The sequence below is a fragment of the Phragmites australis genome, chromosome 2 (genome assembly GCF_958298935.1).
Source record: "Phragmites australis chromosome 2, lpPhrAust1.1, whole genome shotgun sequence".
Lineage (NCBI taxonomy): Eukaryota > Viridiplantae > Streptophyta > Magnoliopsida > Poales > Poaceae > Phragmites > Phragmites australis.
In genome coordinates, this window is record NC_084922.1 from 1211214 (window position 1) to 1230421 (window position 19208).

Here is a 19208-nt window from a genome sequence, read left to right on the forward strand (position 1 = left end):
TGGTCAAAACCCGAGACCGCGCCACCCTGCTCGAGGACCTTGCCGAGACTTTCAACAATCTCCGCTCTACCCGCCTCAAGCTCAACCCGGAGAAATGTGTCTTTGGGGTGCCGGCGGGCAAGCTCCTTGGTTTCTTGGTCTCTGGCCGAGGGATCGAGGTCAATCCAGAGAAGATCCGGGCCATCGAGCAGATGCGACCCCCGGTTCGACTCAAGGAGGTCCAGCGCCTCGCCGGCTGCATGGCAGCCCTCGGGCGCTTCATCTCCAAGCTCGGGGAGCGAGGGCTCCCCCTCTTCAAGCTTCTGAAGAAATTCGGACATTTTGACTGGACGCCGGAGGCCGAGCAGGCTTTCCGTGACTTAAAGAAGTACCTTACTTCGCCACCCGTGTTGGTGGCTCCCTCCCAAGGTGAGCCCCTACTACTTTATGTTTCGGCCACTCCACAGGTCGTGAGCATAGTGCTGGTGGTGGAGCGCGACGAATGTTCGGGGCCGGCTGCTGGGTCCCAGCTCCCAGAGGCCCCCGACCACTCACTTGTCCTCGTGGCTCCCCCTGGGCAAGGGGACGAGCCCGAGCACCCTGCTCTTCCCAGCCAAGGAGTCGAGCCCGAGCGCCCGGCCAGCCCCGACCGTGCCGCCAACCCTGGGGGCTGCGGTAGCCCCCCGGGCGGAGCCGCCGTCCGGGCTCATCGGGTGCAGCGACTAGTGTACTTCGTCAGCGAAGTCCTTCGAGAGGCCAAGACAAGATATCCCCAGGCGCAAAAGCTACTCTATGCCGTACTCGTCGCCTCCCGGAAGTTGCGCCACTCCTTTCAGGCGCACAAGATCTCGGTGGTTACCACTTATCCACTAGGACCCATTCTCCGGAACCGGGAGGGCACCGGGCGCGTTGTCAAATGGGCGGTCGAGCTGGCAGAGTTCGACCTACACTTCGTCTGTCGCCAGGCAATCAAAAGCCAGGCACTCTCTGACTTCTTGGCAGAATGGACGCCCGTCCCCTGCGTCGTCCCAGAAGAGATCTCTACCTATCCCGGGCACGACGCGCCCGGGTACTGGGTCATGCACTTCGACGGTTCCCTCTCGCTTAAAGGCGCAGGGGCCGGAGTGGTTCTCACCTCCCCAACAGGTGAAGAGCTCCGGTACGTCGTACAGTTGCAGTTCCGCGCATCCAACAACATAGCGGAGTATGAAGGTCTCATCGCCGGCCTCCAGGCTACGGTGGGGCTCGGGATTCGTCGCCTCCTGGTCAAAGGGGACTCCCAACTGGTCGTCAACCAGGTATCCAAGGAGTACCAGTGCACGGATCCTCAAATGGCGGCGTACGTGGCTGCAGTCAGGAAGCTCGAGAGACGCTTCGACGGCCTCGAATTGCGGCATATCCCTCGCCGCGACAATGCTCTGGCCGACGAGCTCTCTCGCCTGGCCTCCTCACGTGCGCGTATCCCTGCCGGAGTCTTTGAAGAAAGACTCGCACGGCCTTCCGTCCTGCCTGCCGAACAGGATGAAGGGGAAACCTCGAACTCAATTCAGGGGACCCCGGCGGTGCCCTCAGTGGGAAGCCCCATCAGGGCGCCACCGTCCGGCGAGTGCGCTGTGCTCGCCGAATGTTCTCAAGATGCCTCGTGGATGTCTGACATCCGAGGGTACTTGAAAGAAAAGTTCCTACCCGAGGATGAGGCGTCTGCCGAAAGAGTTGCTCGGCAGTCCAGGCGCTATGCCATAGTAGATGGGGATCTCTACCGGTGTAGCGCAGGAGGTGTCCTCCTGAAATGCATCTCCCGGGCAGAAGGCGGCGATCTTCTCGCTGAGGTCCACGAGGGCGAGTGCGGTGGCCATTCATCGTTCCGCACGCTGGTCGGGAAGTCCTTCCGGCAAGGTTTCTACTGGCCTACAGCTCTCCAGGATGCTACCGAGCTGGTTCGGCGCTGCAGGGCGTGCCAGTTCCATGCAAAGCAGATTCACCAGCCAGCTCAGGCTCTCCATACCATTCCCCTATCATGGCCTTTCGCGGTCTGGGGTTTGGACATTCTGGGTCCATTCCCCCGAGCAGTCGGGGGCTATACATACCTATATGTCGCTATCGACAAATTCACCAAGTGGCCGGAGGCGGTCCCAGTCATCAAGGTGACCAAAAACACAGCGCTCCAGTTTATCCGCGGCATCACTAGCCGCTTTGGCGTCCCCAACCAGATCATCACCGACAATGGCACCCAGTTCACGAGTGCCTTGTTCGGGGATTATTGCGAAGATCTCGGCATCAAGCTTTGCTTCGCTTTCGTCGCTCATCCTCGGAGTAACGGGCAAGTCGAGCGCGCCAACACGGAGATACTGAAGGGCCTCAAAACCCGGACCTATAACGTGCTCGCTAAACACGGGAAGGGATGGGTAGACGAGCTGCCAGCCGTGCTGTGGGCCAATCGGACTACGCCAAGCCGCGCCACCGGGGAGACTCCTTTCTTCCTCGTCTATGGCGCCGAAGCAGTCCTCCCCTCCGAGCTCACTCTGGGCTCCCCTCGAGTGCATGCATACTCTGAGGGTGAGCAGGAGCGGCAAAGACGCGACGACGTGGATTACCTGGAAGAGCGCCGGCGGCATGCCGCTGTCCGCGCGGCTCGGTACCAGCAGAATCTGCGGCGTTATCATCTGCGCCATGTCCGGGCCCGGTCTCTCGAGGTGGGGGACCTAGTTCTCCGACGCGTCCAGTCGCGCGAAGGAATGAATAAGCTATCCCCTGTGTGGGAAGGTCCCTTCACCGTGATTGCGGTCCCGCGGGCAGGTTCTTTCAGGTTGGCGACGGAGGAAGGACAGCCCCTCCCGAATCCATGGAACATCGAGCATCTCCGACGCTTCTACCCATAGATGGTCGTGCTCGCGGCTCAGATCAGCAAGGCCGGGGGCTTCTCCCCGCCCAAGCAGTCCGAGGGCTTCACCCCTTGGGTAAGTCGCTGTCGCCCAACCTTGTAAATATTACGCATTCAGTATTTCAATAAGCAATCGCTGTGTCAGAATATTTTTTCTGGATTCCGTATGTTTAATCTGTCTGGTGAGGTGCTCGGTTGTGCGAGAAAAAGTTCGCTCTCTCTCTTTTTTCCCGTTGATAAAAGAATCCCGATCGGTATGCATGCGAGCAGTCGCCGCTAACTTACGTCCGGCATGGTAGGCTGTGGTGTTCGGTGTCGTGACAGGCTCCCGGGCACTACCAAGTTTCGGGGTGCTCTGGGTAATCCCGTCGCTCGAGCTGCTCGAGTAGTCCGGAGCTCGGGCCCCCGGAGCGGGCTGTCGGTGCTCGGTCTGGTTTGTCATACCCGGGCGCCACCAAACCATAGGACCTCTGGGTTATGCCTCTGCCCGCTCTTGTCCGCCGGTTTGGGTGTTCAAGAGGTCTCGGGTCGAAAACGAGAGCAGTCTATAGCAAGTACCGCACTAACAGAGCGCACCAGACAAAGAAATCCCATTTTTCTCTTAAGTCACAGGCTGGCGATCGCTAGCAGCTCGGCCGCGAGGGCTTCAATGCCCCGGTCCCTGGTCGGCCCCAAGGGTCCTCGGGTGGTCCTACCACTTAGGCATGGGTGGTCGAGATCACCCGACCCTAGGAGCCTCGTGCGCCTCCGGGCGCTCGGGCGCCCCATTAAAAGAATTAAGTTCCCGGGCACCCGAGCTCGAAAGCACATTCCTCCTGGATCGGTGGGCCAGAGGGCCGACAGCTGTCCGGTGAGTGGTTATATTCAGACAAGTCTGCTTTCAGTAAATTTATGTTCTCGAGTCATTCTCGGGGGCTCTCGCGCCTTAATCTGTTCGGTGAGGTGGTTTCCTCGCACGCAAAAACCCTGCCGCGTGTCTACTTTATCCCAGAACGACAGAGCGGTTTGCAGAAAAGAGTAGCGCGCTTGCGATAATGTCTGACCGAAGCCCTTCGTGGTGGTCGTGGTGTTCGGTCCGCTTTTAAGGACCCCGAGCACTACCGAGTCCTCGGGTACCCTGGGTAATCCTATCGCTCGAGCTACTCGAGTAGTCCGGAGCTCAGGTCTCGGGGGCAGGCTGTCAGTGCTCGGTCCGGCCCGTTTCAAGCTCGGGCACCACCGGACCGCGAGGACTCTTGGTCACATTCTCGCCCGCACGCGTCTCCCTTCTACTAACTGAGTGGTCGCAAAGTGAAAAAGTGTTCATTAGGCACGGCGTGTTCCGAGCAGGATCGATCCATCTCCCGGGCAAGGAAGTCTGTGTCTTTGTTCTTAACTTAGGCAATGCGGATTCGCGAGAGCTTGAAGGCCGACTGTGCCAGCAACAGCGATCAAGACAACTTCATCCTCGGGGACGGGAAGGTCGGGAACGGCCCGACTGAGTACTCCCCGGGACTTCAAAGTAAAACATCAGAAGAAGCATCAAACACTTAGAGAAACTGGAGTTACGAGCCCAAGGAAAAACTGCCATTTAATATTCACAGGATATTTACAAGGCATTTTCTAAGGGTTCACTCCTACATCTACAACAAAAGAAAAGAGGGCACAAAAGGCCTAGTCGGCGGCAGAGGCGTCGGCTGAATCCTCCGAGTCGTCCCCGGGCGCTGGCGGCGGTGGCACCTCTCGCCTGAAGCCGGCCGCCACCTCAGCGGCGGTACTCCGGACCGCTGCCCGGGCGGCCTCTCCCTCAGCCTCGACCACTCCCTCCCGCGCTGGCTCCAGCGGGAAGTTAGGGTCCCTGCTTCGGTAGCAGGCCAGGACGTGCTCGGCCACTGCATGCGCCAAGCCACGTCCCTCCCGGGCGGTGAGTTCCTGGACCGCCCAAGGCAGGGCCTCGAGGCGCTCGCAGACCTGCTGCAGCCCCAACACTTGTCGTGCGGGGCCGTCGCCCTTTTCGCCTTCAACGGGCCGTCCGAGGCCACCCTTCTCTACGGCCCGCCGCATCCGCCGGAGTATGTCTTCCAGCATATGCTCGAGGTTGACCCGCGAGACAAAGGCGGTCTCGAGCTTCTCCTTGGCGGCCCGCAGCTGTGCCTCGAGTCCCTGGTCCCCGCCTGGACCAGAAGAACTGCAAACTGCTGCGGGGGCGGCAGCCTGCTTCGTCTTGGCCACCATCTCGGACAAAGCGCGTTCACGGGCGGTCAGTTCCGCCTCGTGCTTCGCATTCTGCTCCGCCCTGGTCACCACGGCCGCCGCCGCCGCGACAGCCTCGCCCTCTCGGCGACTCAGTTCGCCTTCTCGGCGTCTCAGCTCATCCTCCCGCCGGGCCAGCACATCCTCCTGCTGGGCCACCGAATCCTCCCGGGCACCGAGATCCGACGCTGATAGCTCGTTGTCCACTTCCCGGATGGAGACGTCCTCCTCCCAGCGCTTGATTTCTTCTCTGATCTTCCGGAGGTCGTCTTCCCGGCGCTGGAGGTCGGCGCGCGTCTTATCGGCCGCGCCCTCCCGGCGGATCAGCTCGGCTTGCCGCTCCTCCGCCGCCTGCTCCCGAGTTGCGACTGCCGCCTCCCTCTCCTGCGCCTGCCCCATCCTAGCAAGGGCCTCGGCAGCTTGCTGCCTCGATGCCTCAACCAGGCGGGCGGCGTCTTCTCGCTCCCGCGTGGCTTCTGCCCGCGCGGTCTTCAAAACTTCCTGTTCCCACGCGACTTCCGCGCGGATGTCTTCTAGCAGCTTCTGCCCCCGCGCGGCCGCCGCACAGGCCTCCTCTTGAGCGCCCGCCAGCTGCGCCTTCTCCAACGCCAGGCGGGCGCGCTCGGCCTCGAGCTCCCCCTACTTGGCGTTCACCGCTGCGCCCAGCCGCCCGACCGCTACTTGGACGCCTTCAATGGCGGCCAGGAAGGGGTCGGCGGGCTGGCCGGGCGCCAGTGGGGCTCAGGCTTCTCCGCAGAGTGCCTCCAGGGGGGCCGAGCTCTCTGCGGGGCCCTGCGCTGCCATCCGCCCCGGGCTCTGCCTGTCCGGGGTAGGCTCCGCCGGCGCCGAGGTCTCGGACGGCGGCCGCATTCCCGCATCGGCCGCCCTGTCCGCCGGCCCCGGCAAAACATCCACCTCCACCATCATCCGCCCCGGGCTCTCCGCGCCCTGGGTAGGTTCCGCCGGCGCCAAGGATCCGGACGCTTGCTCCGTCCTCCTCTCGGCCGCCGCCTCCGTCTCTCTCCCGCTGGCCGCCACGACGATTGGCGCCTCCACCGTCCCGGTCCCGGCGCCCGCTCTTTCTCCGTCGCAGCAGCGCCTGCGGCCGGCCTACGGGAGACAAATGAAAAATACCGAAGCTTAGTTCGGGCCAGAAATGCCTATGGAGAAGCAAGAAAAGAGACTCACCGGTACCGCCATTTGGCCGCTGGGAGCCTGACGTCCGGGTCCGGTGCCGTCGGTCCGGACTCCTCCCGCCGCCTCTTCCGCTGGGGGCTCGGCTGAACCGCTGCGCAGGCCACGGGCGCCGTCGTGCGGGCCTCAGGTGCCGCCGCGCGGGTCTCGGTCTCCGCCATGCGGGTCTCGAGCGCCGATGCAGGCCCCATCCGCACCAGGCGCGGCTCCAGCACCGGAAATGCCACCGCTGCCGTTGGCGACGGCGGAGAGTCCGGCACTAGGATCAAAGCCCGGGGACGCTTTCCCCGGTCTCCCGGCGCCACCTCCTCTACGACTTCAGTGGCGCCCTCCTCTCTGGCACGGCGGCTGCTGCTTGCGGCGGCCCCGTCGCCAGCCCATGCCGAGCCGCCAGCAACCTCCTCGCCCAGTAGCTCTTCCAGCCCGGGGAGTTCGGAGGCCTCGGGACTCCGGCTTCGTGGCCGGTCCACAGGCCCCTGGGCGTCGAACTCCGGCAGCCCCGCCATAATGGCCACCCGGTTGGGGTTGGCGTAGAGCGCCATCTCCGGCCACGGGAGCTCCGTCCGGCTCATGTCCTCCGTTCCGGTGATCACCCGTGTCATCCCCCGCAGCTCCGCCTGCCCCAGATCCCAGCTCGCGTCGATCTGAGTCCTGGTGATGTCCTCCGGCCCGGTGTAGAACCAGCTCGGCCGGGCCCGTTCTCGCAGAGGCGCCAGCCGACGGCGCAGGAAGTCCACGACCACCATGACGGAGGTCAGCCCGGACTCGCGCAGCTCCAGGATGCGCTCCAGCACCGGCTTCAGCCTCGCATCTTCTGGTGGCGGCGCCTCCCACGTCGATCGCCGAGGTTCCGCCGCCGCCTCCGGCAGCTCGAGGCGCTCGTGGGGGTCGACGTCGATGAAGAACCAGTCCCGTCGCCACTCCTCCCACTTGCTGCGCAGCACCTGGGGAATGTAACGATCCCCCAGGCCGTCCCGAAGCCGAAGGTTGCAACACCCCGCGACGTCCGCCGTAGAATGCCCCCTCTTCTTCCCCACCGGCTGAAGGACGAAGAAATGACGAAGCAGCGTCACCGACGGCATCACCCCCACGAACATTTCGCAGAGATGCGCGAAAGTCGCCAACACCACCACAGAGTTGGGGCTTAGGTGCACCAATTGAATGCCGTACGTCTCCAACGCTTGCAGAAAGAAGGCGGAGAACGGCGGCACTAACCCCGCCGCCACGAAGGAAGTGAAGAGGACGGTCCGCCCAGGGACGATCGTCGCCGGCGTCAGAGTCGCCGGCCTCACCACCACAGCACCTTCCTGACCCTCCGGCACCAGCAGCTTCCTAATCTTGTCCGCCGCCTCCTCGTTCCTCAGACGAGACTCCGGCAAGATGCTGTCCGAAGTCTTGTCCCGGCGTCCTCCTCCAACCCTCGTCATCTCGACAGGATGGAGGGTGTTTTTGGTGGTGAAGAGAGAGAGAAGGGAGAACGCTCCGGTCGCCTGGGAGTTTCCTGAGGGCTTCGGAGCACAAAGAAGGGAGGAGCACAAGTGCGAGAGAGCGTAAAGAGGGGGAACGGACCGATCCATTCCCCCTTTTTATATCTCAAAGTTCAAAAACTGCCGCCCAAAACGGTTCGCTCGGCGAAGCGTCGCCTCGATCGACGCAACTGCCAGTCAAATCTCCCGCTGATCGCGCGATGTCAGCGGCTGCCAGGCGTATTTTCCTCGATCTGCGCGGCGACCGCGCGTGCCGCCCGTATGGTCATTATACCCTTCGGAAGTTGTGTGGACACGCGTCCACTCGTTTTCCCGTTGGGGCGTACTTGAGGTTCGGGTCCGCAAGGGCCACCTCTCGAAAGCTTGCCACATGGCGTCTGCACCAGCCTTGGCCTCGGCAGCGACGAAGGGCCCATTCGCAGTCTCCGTCCCGTCACCTACCAACGGGCCCGAGGGCTGCTGTCGGTGTATTCGGAACCAGGGGTCCCTAAGTCCCGAGACCAGGCCGGCCATCCGCCACATGTCACCACCCTGCAAGGTAAGAAGAAGCTAAGTCCCGGGAGAAGGTGCTCGGGGCCACCGCCTCTGTTTCCCGAGCACCCTAGCTCCCCGATGATCCGCAGAGCCCAAATACCGGGAAGAAAGTGCTCAGGAGAGGGTGCTCGGGGCTGCACGTGGCAGCCTCCGAGGACTCGGTGCCCCGAAGGTCCCACCAAGTGCTCGGGAGAGAGTGCTCGGGGCTGCATGTGGCAGCCCCCGAGGACTCGGTGCCCCGAAGGTCCCACCAAGTGCTCGGGAGAGAGTGCTCGGGGCTGCCCGTGGCAGCCCCCGAGGACTCGGTGCCCCGAAGGTCCCACCGAAGTGCTCGGGAGAGAGTGCTCGGGGCTGCACGTGGCAGCCCCCGAGGACTCGGTGCCCCGAAGGTCCCACCGAAGTGCTCGGGAGAGAGTGCTCGGGGCTGCACGTGGCAGCCCCCGAGGACTCGGTTCCCCGAAGGTTCGCGCAAGGTCATCCGACGACCCGAAGGGTCCCATCGTCGGGGCGTCATCCAGTCAAAGGCTCAATGCCGCATTTAATAGGCACGCGCGGCCTGACATCCTGACATTCTCAGCTGCCCATGCCCTAGTGTCAGACCCTGCCATGCACTGACAGGGGGCGTGGGTCCATTAAATGCACGGGTCCCGTTCCGTTTCATCCAGGTGCCTCGGGATAACGTTGCCAGAATCGAAGCGCTCCGCCTGCCACCCTGCTCTGGCAGAAGAACAAGACAGGGTGGGCGCACCGGGCACCTCTGAGGCTGCCCGGTGGGCCCCCTTTATGGCGCCCGAGGGCTTTCACAGTGGCGGGTGGTCGGATGCGCGCCGCATTTCTCCACCGCCCCTGTCACTTCGCCAAGACGAAATGATTACGCCTTTCTCCGTGGCACCTTGGCATTCGCATCCCCTCTTTTCCATTCAGGATATGTTGAGGTCGGCGCGCCTATAAAAAGAAAGGATGGAGAACACGTAAAAGGGACCGGAAGTGTGTGAAGAAGAGGACGCAAACGCTTGAACCAGCTCAAGCCAAGCTAGAACACGAGAGCCTCAAGCTCTTTGTAAACGGTTCTCCCCTTGGAACCAGATACATCCTTGAAGAATTCCCTTCAAGGGTAAATATAGCGCTCACACAGGAGTAGGGTGTTACGCCTCCGTGCGGCCCGAACCTGTCTAAACCCCGGTGCACCCATTTTTCTCACATTAGGGCGATCATCTCCCACCAGCCATTGCATTTGTTTCCGTTCCCACTTATTTCCCAAACAAGCTTATCCAGGATCATCCCCCCGGCCGAATCTCTAAAAAGGGGTCTCTCGGGATCCCTGCGACAGGAGTTCACCCTCCGACATCTGCACTTTTGCGGAGTATTCGCATTTTCACAAGTATAACGGCTAGTTTTTGTGTGTGAAATATTTATACACCACACTTTCTCTCCTCCAAAGAAGTAGCTTATTTTACTCAACCTAACTTAAGGCAAACAACTCAAAAGCATTCAAAGACAAACATACTCTGGACGAGGATGCTCTTAGGGGATTGAGTTACCTTTGTGGTATTCATTGCCAGAAGATACCTGTCCTACCCGTTTAAGGACCAAATCATTGCACCGTCATACTTAGCCACCCCCGTGCAACCATACGTTCTGAATGGGCAGGACTTGACTTCTCATTTACCAGACTGAGTTAGGTATTATACTATGAGGCTGAGAGCAGCGAGCAGTCAAGTGACCATCTGTCCCTCTGTTTGAAGGTTGCTAGAACTTGTCTAGGCTTAAAAAGGGGATTGACCTTCAGTATATGGCATCTGGTATTTGGGGGTAAATCTCGTAGAAAAGTTTGATAGGAAAGGTGATTGGAGTATCTCGGTATGATTCGCTCATCTGCTTGCAACAGTTCGAGGTTGAGCATATCGCATGGGTACAGTGTACAACCTCTGCAGAGTGTAAATCTAATCGAATAGCCGTGTCCACGGTCATAGATATGCGACAACAGTAACCGTTTTGACTAGACTCTGTGTGCATGTGTCTTGATGAGTGAGTGTGTGGACTAGATATCTGTGTGATGAGGTTATTGACTTTATCCGTCAGGAGCTGTGTGATACTAGAGGTATACTAGATGTGATGATAGGGACTGCGGAGCGAGGTATAGCCTCTCATAGGACCGAAAAATCTCATATATAGCTTGTTACCTTGTTTTTGAACTATTCAAACTGTTTACAATTGAATACCTACATAAAATTGTGTTGCGCTCACTAAAAATCATAAAGTCGTATCCTTGAATTATCTTTTTTCTGCATCTATCAATATTTTGAAGTAATATAGGGCTTGCTGAGTACCTTTCATACGCACTTTTGCTGTCATTCAGATAAGGAAGCTGATACCGACTTCGCCAGAGGTGTAGGCGAGGATGAAGAGTAGTCGTAGAAGTCGCTTAGGCTCACGGACAACGGCAGTCGGAGCTTGGATGGGTGGCGACGGCGGCGGAAGAATCAGAGAAGCAACCGGCTCTGGATCAAGGGCAATGACATCGATGTTGTGTTCAACTGGAGGAGGTGCCAGCCGAAGGGACGAAGGAGCAGCCGGCAGATCTTCTTTACCGACGTCCTTGTCCTTCGGATCCGGCGAAGCCCGGTCAATGCCAGTTGCGTCCCTTCGGTGTATGGGTCCGTTGGACGTGGGTCAGTAGAGGGCTAGGCGCAACAAGGAAGAAGGAATCAAAAATGAATCAAAGGAACATCGCTAGCTATCGTCGTCGGTGGTGCCGGAGAGCGCTGCCATGGAGTAGCCGTTCAGACTTCAGAGCGGCGGAGGTTGGGAGGCGGCTGGTCGGGAGGGGAGCGGTGGGGCAGTGCGGCCTTGTAGTGACTGGGGCGCTGGGCGAGGGGGATGAGGGCTTCTGGCTGGGCCGCTGGGCGGCTGGTGGTGTGGGCGGCTGGGGTCTGGCGGAGTGGGCGGTGGCTTGTTGGGTGCTGGAGGCGTGGGCGGTGGGCGACTGGGGGAGTGGGGGCTGGCGACTGGGGCGACGCGAGTCACGGGAGTGACTGGACTACGTGAGACGACGTTAGGGTTTGGGAATTGGGATTGGGCGGTTGGGCGGGCCGGATGAATGAGAAAATTGTCGCAGACCGCAGTGCCTGGTGGGCTGGACTGCTGGTGCTTGGTGGGCTAGTGCGGGGATCTCAGACCCACGGGTAAATGGGTTCGGGTACTCTGAGAACGTACCTGAACCCGCTGTACCCGATGGGTGCTGATTTCACCCGTTAACAGACCCGTGGGTATGAAATTTATCCCAAACCCAGCCCCTAATGGAGTAATTACCCGTCGGGTATCAGGTATCGGGGCCCCATTGCCATCTCTAATCAGCTACTTGATTTAAGGACTGATACAGGAGGCACAGGGGATCCCGGGTTTGGGGTCCTACACCTGATCCCTCGAGCCGTTTTGTCACTTATACTGGCATCCCTTCGTTTGACTTTGTCAATACATCGTCTTCATCCTTCCTTTCAAGCTTTGCTTGACCTCCATGTGCACAGCTAGGATTACCCTTGACTCCACCCGGCCTCCTCGATCATCTAGCACCAAACATCCCGCTTGCCTCAGATCATCTCACCGTCGACCATCAAGTTGCATTTATCACATACGCATCATGAGACAAGCAGACATATATCTACAAAACACTATATAAATTTATCATAAGTTAGTTCAAATCAAATCTCTATTGAAAAAGACAATCCAAGAAAAAACGTAAATGCCAAATGTTTTGATGTGTACAGTCTCTGTACAATGGACCATCTGGTAAGTACAATGATACCTTCTCTGAAAACCTCTTGGGAAACCCTCCGGTGAGTACAAGGTCCATCATCGGATCATCTAGTGAGTACACTTGCATCAGATCTTATTTTACAACATCTCTATTAAATGGTCTGGTGAAACCTCTGGTGCTCACACAGCTCATCATTGGATTATCCGGTATGCATCTTCTTTCTAGCACTAAAAAGACTTCTCTAGAAAACTATCCGGTGTTCACATCCCTTGAACACCGAACTATCCGGTGCAATATTCAATTTTTGTCGTCAAAGAAAGAATACTCCGACGTCCACTGCCTCTGATCACCGGACTATCCAATGCAACATTTAAATTTTGCCATCAAAGAAAGAATACTCCAACGTACACTGCCTCTGATCGTCGAACTATTCGATGTGTGCAGTTTCCTACATACTGAACCATCCAGTGAGTACAGTTTCTCCGGATTCAATGACAAAAACATAAACTCTATTTTCTTTTCACTTTAAGTCAAATATGGTTATATTTATAACATATAGACACGCTTAAACAATTCCAAATCATCAAATTAAATTCATAAATTTATGGATCACTTACCATATATATAAATCAAGATATATTTTATCATAGTTTGTCAGCAATATTAGGGAAGAATTCTGCGTCAAGAAGCACATTATCTGGCTTCATGTCACAGCGTACAATGCAATCCTTGCATTCCTCGTGCAATTCCAAGTGCTATCAAGTACCGCAGCTCACAGCAAAACTTAGAGGAGCTCTTTGAAAACAGGTGGTAGTTCAAGAAAAAGAGCCATTTCCCATAAATTCGTACACAAGAAACCTTTTACTATCTTCAGCGCAAAACCCAAGCAGACGGACAATATTGATGTGCTGAATAAGACCTATGGTCTGCACCTCTGCTCGAAATTGCTTCTCTCCCTATCCGAGGCCTTTTAGCTTCTTGACAGCCACAACAGTGCAACCTGGCAACATACCTTTGAAAACGTAGCCAAAGCCTGCATCACCGAGTCTTTCAGAGATTTTTTTTGTTTGTTGTTGAGTTCTTTATTTGTAGATAAGAGAAAACCATGAGGCTTCCATTGCCATGCACCGTTTTGAATAGCCTTCTTCTGCATCTCCAGGAAAGAATCAGACCAATAACAGTTAGAACTAACACACCACACACCACACACCAATCATGGTCCATGGATACAACAACCAACTCTAGAACCTGATTGTCGTTGTATGGTTGGTATACGTATGTACATACGGTTGCCATTTGAACCAGAGTCAAGCATGACCGTATTCCGCAGCTCCCAAAACCATAGTAACCAACTTGTATCGTAAGTAAAGGCAGTACAGGTACAGATCTAACAGTCCCTTAAGCAGGAGGACTGTTAGACTGTGTATGCATCATTGAGTGTTGGCGCATAGTCTCCATCTTCATGAATGTCCATCCATCCAAGGAAGGCACCGGCAAGCATCACACCATCAGGCTCCTGCTGGATAATAAAACCTCGCCTTCTAGTTGCATCCAATGACAGAGTATCTGTCAACCAAATGCCAAAGGAAGCAGAATAAGTTACAAGTTCTTGCCGGTGATTGTATTGAATCCTAGGTGTCCTCCAGGGAGCAGCAGTATATTAGTTGGGTTATCAAAACTCCGCCAGATCACCATGGAATTATTTATTCGGTCTCTTATTACATCTGTTTATTTTATTATTATTTGATTGTTAAAAGAAGCCATCGTGTTTGCTATAAAGGTCACAAAATTACTACATTAATCAAAAAAAGAAAATGATCTAGATCGCTCATAGATATGAACATCTATCACACTAGATTAAACCAAAGAGTCCATATCAAATACGATTAATAAATAGCTAAATTCGGAATTTTAGTACGCTACAAATATCTAATTTTATATGTTTTATAACTAAATGATACTAATCTCATAAAACAACTAAAGAGATAAATTTTTAATCAAATATTATCGTAACAAAATAAGCTTATTACTTACCCAGAAGAAGAACTGCAACATCAGAGGTAGAAGCGGCCCTTATCTAGGGTGACGACCACCTCAATCTTTTTTATATTTTAAAAATAAAAAATTATAAAAATAGGCTACTGCCTTTCTCTTTCGCATGCGGGCCGAACGCCTCTCATTATTTGGCCCAGCAAGGCCCAGTTCTCGTGAAGTGGGCCGTACGCATAAGCGTCGTCTCCGATATTTTTTTTCCAGACAGGGGCAAGCGGAGGGACGAGCTGTTGGTCCATCTCGTGGCATCTCGCGCATGGGCACACCTTCCGCCCGCAAATCCCCCCACCACCGTCCTCCCACGAGTCCACGACTCCGCTCGCGGCGGCGGCGGCCTCCACCGCACCCACAACCAAAGCTAGACGATAAATCGGAGAGAGGAGAAGAAAAAATAGCGAAATTCACTCGCGCCTCCAAATATACTCTCGGGACCTTCAGGTCAGCATCACCTCCTCGTCTCCTCTCCCGCGATTTTTAGAGCAACAACCCTCCCAGATCTCCCCCTATCTCTTCCACATATAGTAGTTCTCAAGTACCAGTAGAGGATTATTTCTCGCGAACTAGAGGGATTATCGCTTGTGATCCAGTGGATGCTTTGCCATTTCCGTTGCCGGATGTGCTGGGGGTCAGATGCTGAGCCCAGCTGCACTAAAACTGCTCGTGATTCTCGGACGGTTTTGGGGAAAGGCGGGTTGATCTGGAGAGAAAAAAGGGCCAACGGATCACCTAGTTCCGTTCCTGTCTGCGCTGCTGAAAGATAGCTCGGCTGTGCCGATTTGCGGGTTCAGGCTTTAGATTTGAGAGCAGAAGCGGGGACTCATTTCTTCAGTTGACTGAACTCCAGTACAAGTAGCTCGCATGCTTCAGTCCTGTACAAGAATCATGTCTCTGCCCACTGATTATAAGCATGAAACGAGCTTCCCAGAGCATGGTCATCGTCCGGGGATATTATACTGGATAAACAGGCTATAGTTTACAATTACCTTTCTTGTATGCACACAAAATGTGATATATGCTGCTTCCAACACAGATGACAGTTGGAGTGTTGAACTAACTCATTTCGTTGTCTTTACCTTTTGAGATAGATGCCTGCTTTTCATCATGACCAGAATTTCTTTCAAAATTGATACCGTTTATTCCTTTTGCAGATAATCAACTTGAAGTGCTGCTGCTTCACCATAAAGTATTTTCCCTGCTCATGATTTCTTCACTCAACGCATTCTAATTTTATGCGCTTAATTTCTGTCTGTCTTCTGTTCATTTACTGTCTACTGCTTCAGTGCGGGAGAGAGATGTCTGCTGGGAATACTGCGACAAGTTGGACGGGAACAAAGTCAGGTGCAGGTTCTGTCACAAGGTTCTCAATGGCGGTATCAGCAGGCTCAAGTTCCATCTGTCTCAAATTCCGAGCAAAGGGGTCAACCCTTGCACCAAGGTGAAGGAAGATGTCATTGAAAAGGTGAAGGCTATCATAGCGGCTAAGGAAGAATACAAGGAGTTCCAGATTCTCAAGAGGCAACGGGTAGCTGAATTATCTGTACACCCAAAAAGGTCACGGGAGGTTCCATCTCAGTCTACATCTCCAGGGCCGGCAAATTCTCCTGTTGTTACTCTTGCTGCCGAACAGAGTCAGCTCCTTGCTGTGGAAGTGTCTGCTCCAGTATTGAAACTGTCCGGTACTTCAAACAAGCCACGCTTGGCTTCATCACTGGAAGCAGAACGAAGCATAGCTGAATTCTTTTTTGAGAATAAATTGGACTATAACATAGCAGACTCCGTTTCGTACCGGAATATGCTGGAGGTACTTGGTGGTCAGGGGTTCCGAGGGCCGTCAGCAGAGGTTCTGAGGGAAAAGTGGTTGCACAAGCTCAAGTCAGAGATTTTGCAGAAAACAAAAGAGATTGAAAAGGATTGGGTGACAACAGGTTGTACTATATTGGCTGATTCGTGGACTGATAACAAATTGAAAGCCCTAATCAACTTTTCTGTGTCGTCTCCTCTAGGGACATTCTTCCTCAAAACAGTGGATGCTTCTCCACACTTCAAAAGTCACAGGGGCTTGTATGATCTCTTCGACGAAGTGATTCGGGAAGTTGGTTCAGAGAATGTTGTTCAGATAATCACCGATAGGAATATAAACTATGGAAGTATAGACAAGCTGATCATGCAGAACTACAACGCCATCTTTTGGTCCCCCTGTGCGTCTTTTTGTATAAATTCAATGTTGGATGACTTTTCCAAGATTGATTGGGTGAACCAATGCATCTGCCAAGCACAGACCATAACACGATTTATCTACAACAATAAGTGGGTCCTTGATCTTATGAGAAAGTTCATGGCGAGGCAAGAGCTTGTTTGCTCAGGGATTACAAAGTCTGTATCAGATTTTCTCACACTGAAATCCTTGCTAAGGCACAGATCAAAGCTGAAGCAAATGTTTCATAGCCCTGACTATTCATCTTCTTCATACGCAAATAGGTCTCTAAGTATTTCCTGTGTTGAGATCCTCAATGATGATGAGCTTTGGAGAGCAGTCGAAGAGATAGCTGCTGTTTCTGAACCTTTATTGAGGGTCATGAGGGATATTTCAGGAGGCAAAGCTGCCATTGGTTATATATACGAGTCTATGACAAAAGTGATGGACTCTATTAGAACATACTACATTATGGATGAGGGCAAATGTAAGTCATTTCTGGACATAGTGGAGCAAAAATGGCAGGCAGAGCTGCATTCACCTCTTCATTCAGCAGCCGCTTATCTGAACCCAAGCATCCAGTATAACCCAGAAGTAAAATTTTTCGCTAGTATCAAGGAGGAGTTCTACCATGTTCTGGATAAGGTGCTTACAACCCCTGACCAAAGGCAAGATATCACTTCGCAATTGCATGCTTTCCGGAAGGCACAAGGGATGTTTGGTTCTAACATTGCTAAAGAGTCCCGCAACAATACCTCCCCAGGTATACGCTATGACTTATGTCAGCTGCATTGTTCTTATATTCTTGAATGCAACAGAAGGATGCTTTCACAAAAAGTTAAATTAATCATCAGTCCATTAAAGATAGTAGATTGCTATTTCCGTTTTCACATTCCTATTCTTAACAGAAAATCAGTAAGCTTGTATTGGGGTATCCCTTGTCTAGCTGGCTATTTATATCACTAATATGGCACATGTAGTTAATTTGCAATCAAGATATTTGCTGTTACATTTGAACATTATTTTCTTTGTTTCTCCCTTGTGCTTAGTTCCAACACTTCAAAAATTGGCCAAGTGGATCTGCATTTTGAGGTCATTAGGTCTGACCCATTTGCTCCTTTTGTTGCAGCCCATGATCATACCTTTGATGCACTGATCACAAGTTGCCTCTGAAGATATTTCAGAGGCAACTTATCTTGTAGGCACTCTTGTATTTCTCTTTTCTCATGCTTTAATGATGCTTATGCTCAGGGATGTGGTGGGAACAATACGGCGATTCAGCACCATCATTGCAACGAGCCGCTGTTAGAATAACCAGCCAGGTTTGCAGCACCCTGACCTTCCAAAGAGATTGGAGCATGATCCTTCAGAGCCACTCAGAAAAGCGCAACAAGCTGGACAAGGATACTTTGGCTGACCAAGCCTATGTGCATTACAATCTCACGCTCCACTCTGAACCAAAGACTAAGAAGAAGATGGATGGGGATCCAATCGCACTGGATGACATTGACATGACGTCACCATGGGTGGAGGATTCTGATAGCCCAAACCTCACCCAGTGGCTCGACAGGTTCCCGTCGGCCTTGGATGGTGGAGACTTGAACACTAGGCAGTTTGGTGGCTCCATCTTTGGCACAAACGATAATCTCTTTGGCTTGTGATAGTTTTCAGTTCTAGGTATGACAACGTGCCGATTCTTTTCTGTTGTACAAGTGCTCATGTATGTACGTCTTATTTTAGCTCGATCTTTGCTAGGATAGATTCTAGACTAATGTCAAGTAGAGAATTGCCTGTTACTCAAATGTAGTCTTTATTAACATGAGAACCTAGGTTATGGAGACCATGAAGCTGAAACGGAAAATATGGTATCCATTTATTGCGCAGTCTGAGTGATCATGTAGAATGTCTTTGAGGGTGCTATTGACATCTTGAATATGTTAACCATTTCTTTGTTCCGAGTCTGAGTGATCACAGGAAATATGTTTTTTTTAGAGTGTTAAAATCATCTTGAACTTTACCTGGTGCACATAACTGACACGTGGGGTGATTCTGCAGGATTGCCACAGAAACAGGATAACGTAAGCCAGCCACAAAGAAAACACAAAAGGAGAGAAAAGAAGAAGCTAATCTATGTCAGCATTTTGATCTTATCCGTTTATCTCCAGCAAAAAAGAAGACAAACCCATCGCCATCTGCAAAGTAATATAAACTGAAGGCCAAATCGAAATAATGTGAAGAGAGTTCAGAAAACTGCAGCACCAGGAAATTGGAATGGAGATGGAAGGGAAGAGCCGGTTGCCGGAGATTACCATTGCCCCAACGCCTAGGCCGGCGGCGGGCGGTGGCGCCGTCTACGTGGCAAAGGTGGCGAGCAGGGAGCCCATCAGCCCGGGCTCGCCGTGCCCGGTGGCCGCCGGCCACAACAAAGAGAGCCGCGCCACTGCCGCCGGCGCCGTCGCCGTCGCCCTGCCCGGGTGGAAGCTCGATGCCCTATGCCAGGACTCTAGCTCGTCGCCGGCCATGAGGGTGCGCTTCCCCTACTTCTGATTTCTGAAGCCGCCGCCGTGCCTCTCTGAGAACGTCAGTCAGATATCTTTGATGCTCCCAAACGTCTTGTACATGTACATGCCCATGGATCAAGGAGCTTTTGTATGTGATCGTGTTGTAAAAATGAAGAACATACCAGTCGTAGTTTATTTGTTTGCATACACGCGTCAAGTCAGATTTGCATGTACGTCACCCATGCAGCAGATTTTCACGACGATGCTTGTAACGTGTCCGTGTACCGCAAGCGCGCGTGTAGTTAGTACAAATCCAAGGTCGCGTGCGCAGGGCGAGCGTGTCCGACTCAAATAGGGCTGGGCAAAAATACACAGAAACCGTTGTACTGAACCGAAG

At 53.9% G+C, this 19208-nt stretch overlaps 2 protein-coding genes across 4 annotated transcripts; both read left to right on the forward strand.

Moving 5' to 3' along the window:
• The first annotated feature begins 14337 nt into the window (after positions 1-14337).
• Positions 14338-18507, forward strand: LOC133892671 (uncharacterized). Of its 3 annotated transcripts, XM_062333580.1 has the most exons (5): positions 14338-14554; positions 15265-15299; positions 15397-17073; positions 17562-17987; positions 18366-18507. In XM_062333580.1, coding segments are annotated over exons 2-4 (2088 nt in total). In that variant the 5' UTR covers positions 14338-14554; positions 15265-15298; the 3' UTR covers positions 17972-17987; positions 18366-18507. The 3 variants fall into 3 exon arrangements, with proteins under 3 accessions (XP_062189564.1, XP_062189555.1, XP_062189570.1); XM_062333571.1 differs by lacking the exon at positions 14338-14554 and having other exon boundaries at positions 14561-15299; XM_062333586.1 differs by lacking the exons at positions 14338-14554; positions 18366-18507 and having other exon boundaries at positions 14561-15299; positions 17562-18193.
• A 69-nt stretch (positions 18508-18576) lies between these two features.
• LOC133892692 (uncharacterized) lies at positions 18577-19022 on the forward strand. Its single transcript, XM_062333599.1, has one exon. The coding sequence runs from the start codon at positions 18582-18584 to the stop codon at positions 18855-18857; it is 276 nt and encodes a 91-aa protein (XP_062189583.1). The 5' UTR covers positions 18577-18581; the 3' UTR covers positions 18858-19022.
• Positions 19023-19208: the final 186 nt, after the last annotated feature.

What these genes read in the sequence shown, in the direction of transcription:
- LOC133892671 (XM_062333580.1), top strand. An exon ending in CCGCAACAATACCTCCCCAG is followed by an intron (nt 17,074 to 17,561) that starts GTATACGCTATG and finishes GCTTATGCTCAG; the next exon opens with GGATGTGGTGGGAACAATAC.
- LOC133892692 (XM_062333599.1), top strand. Translation starts at nt 18,582, where the DNA reads ATGGAGATGGAAGGGAAGAGCCGGTTGCCGGAGATTACCATTGCCCCA.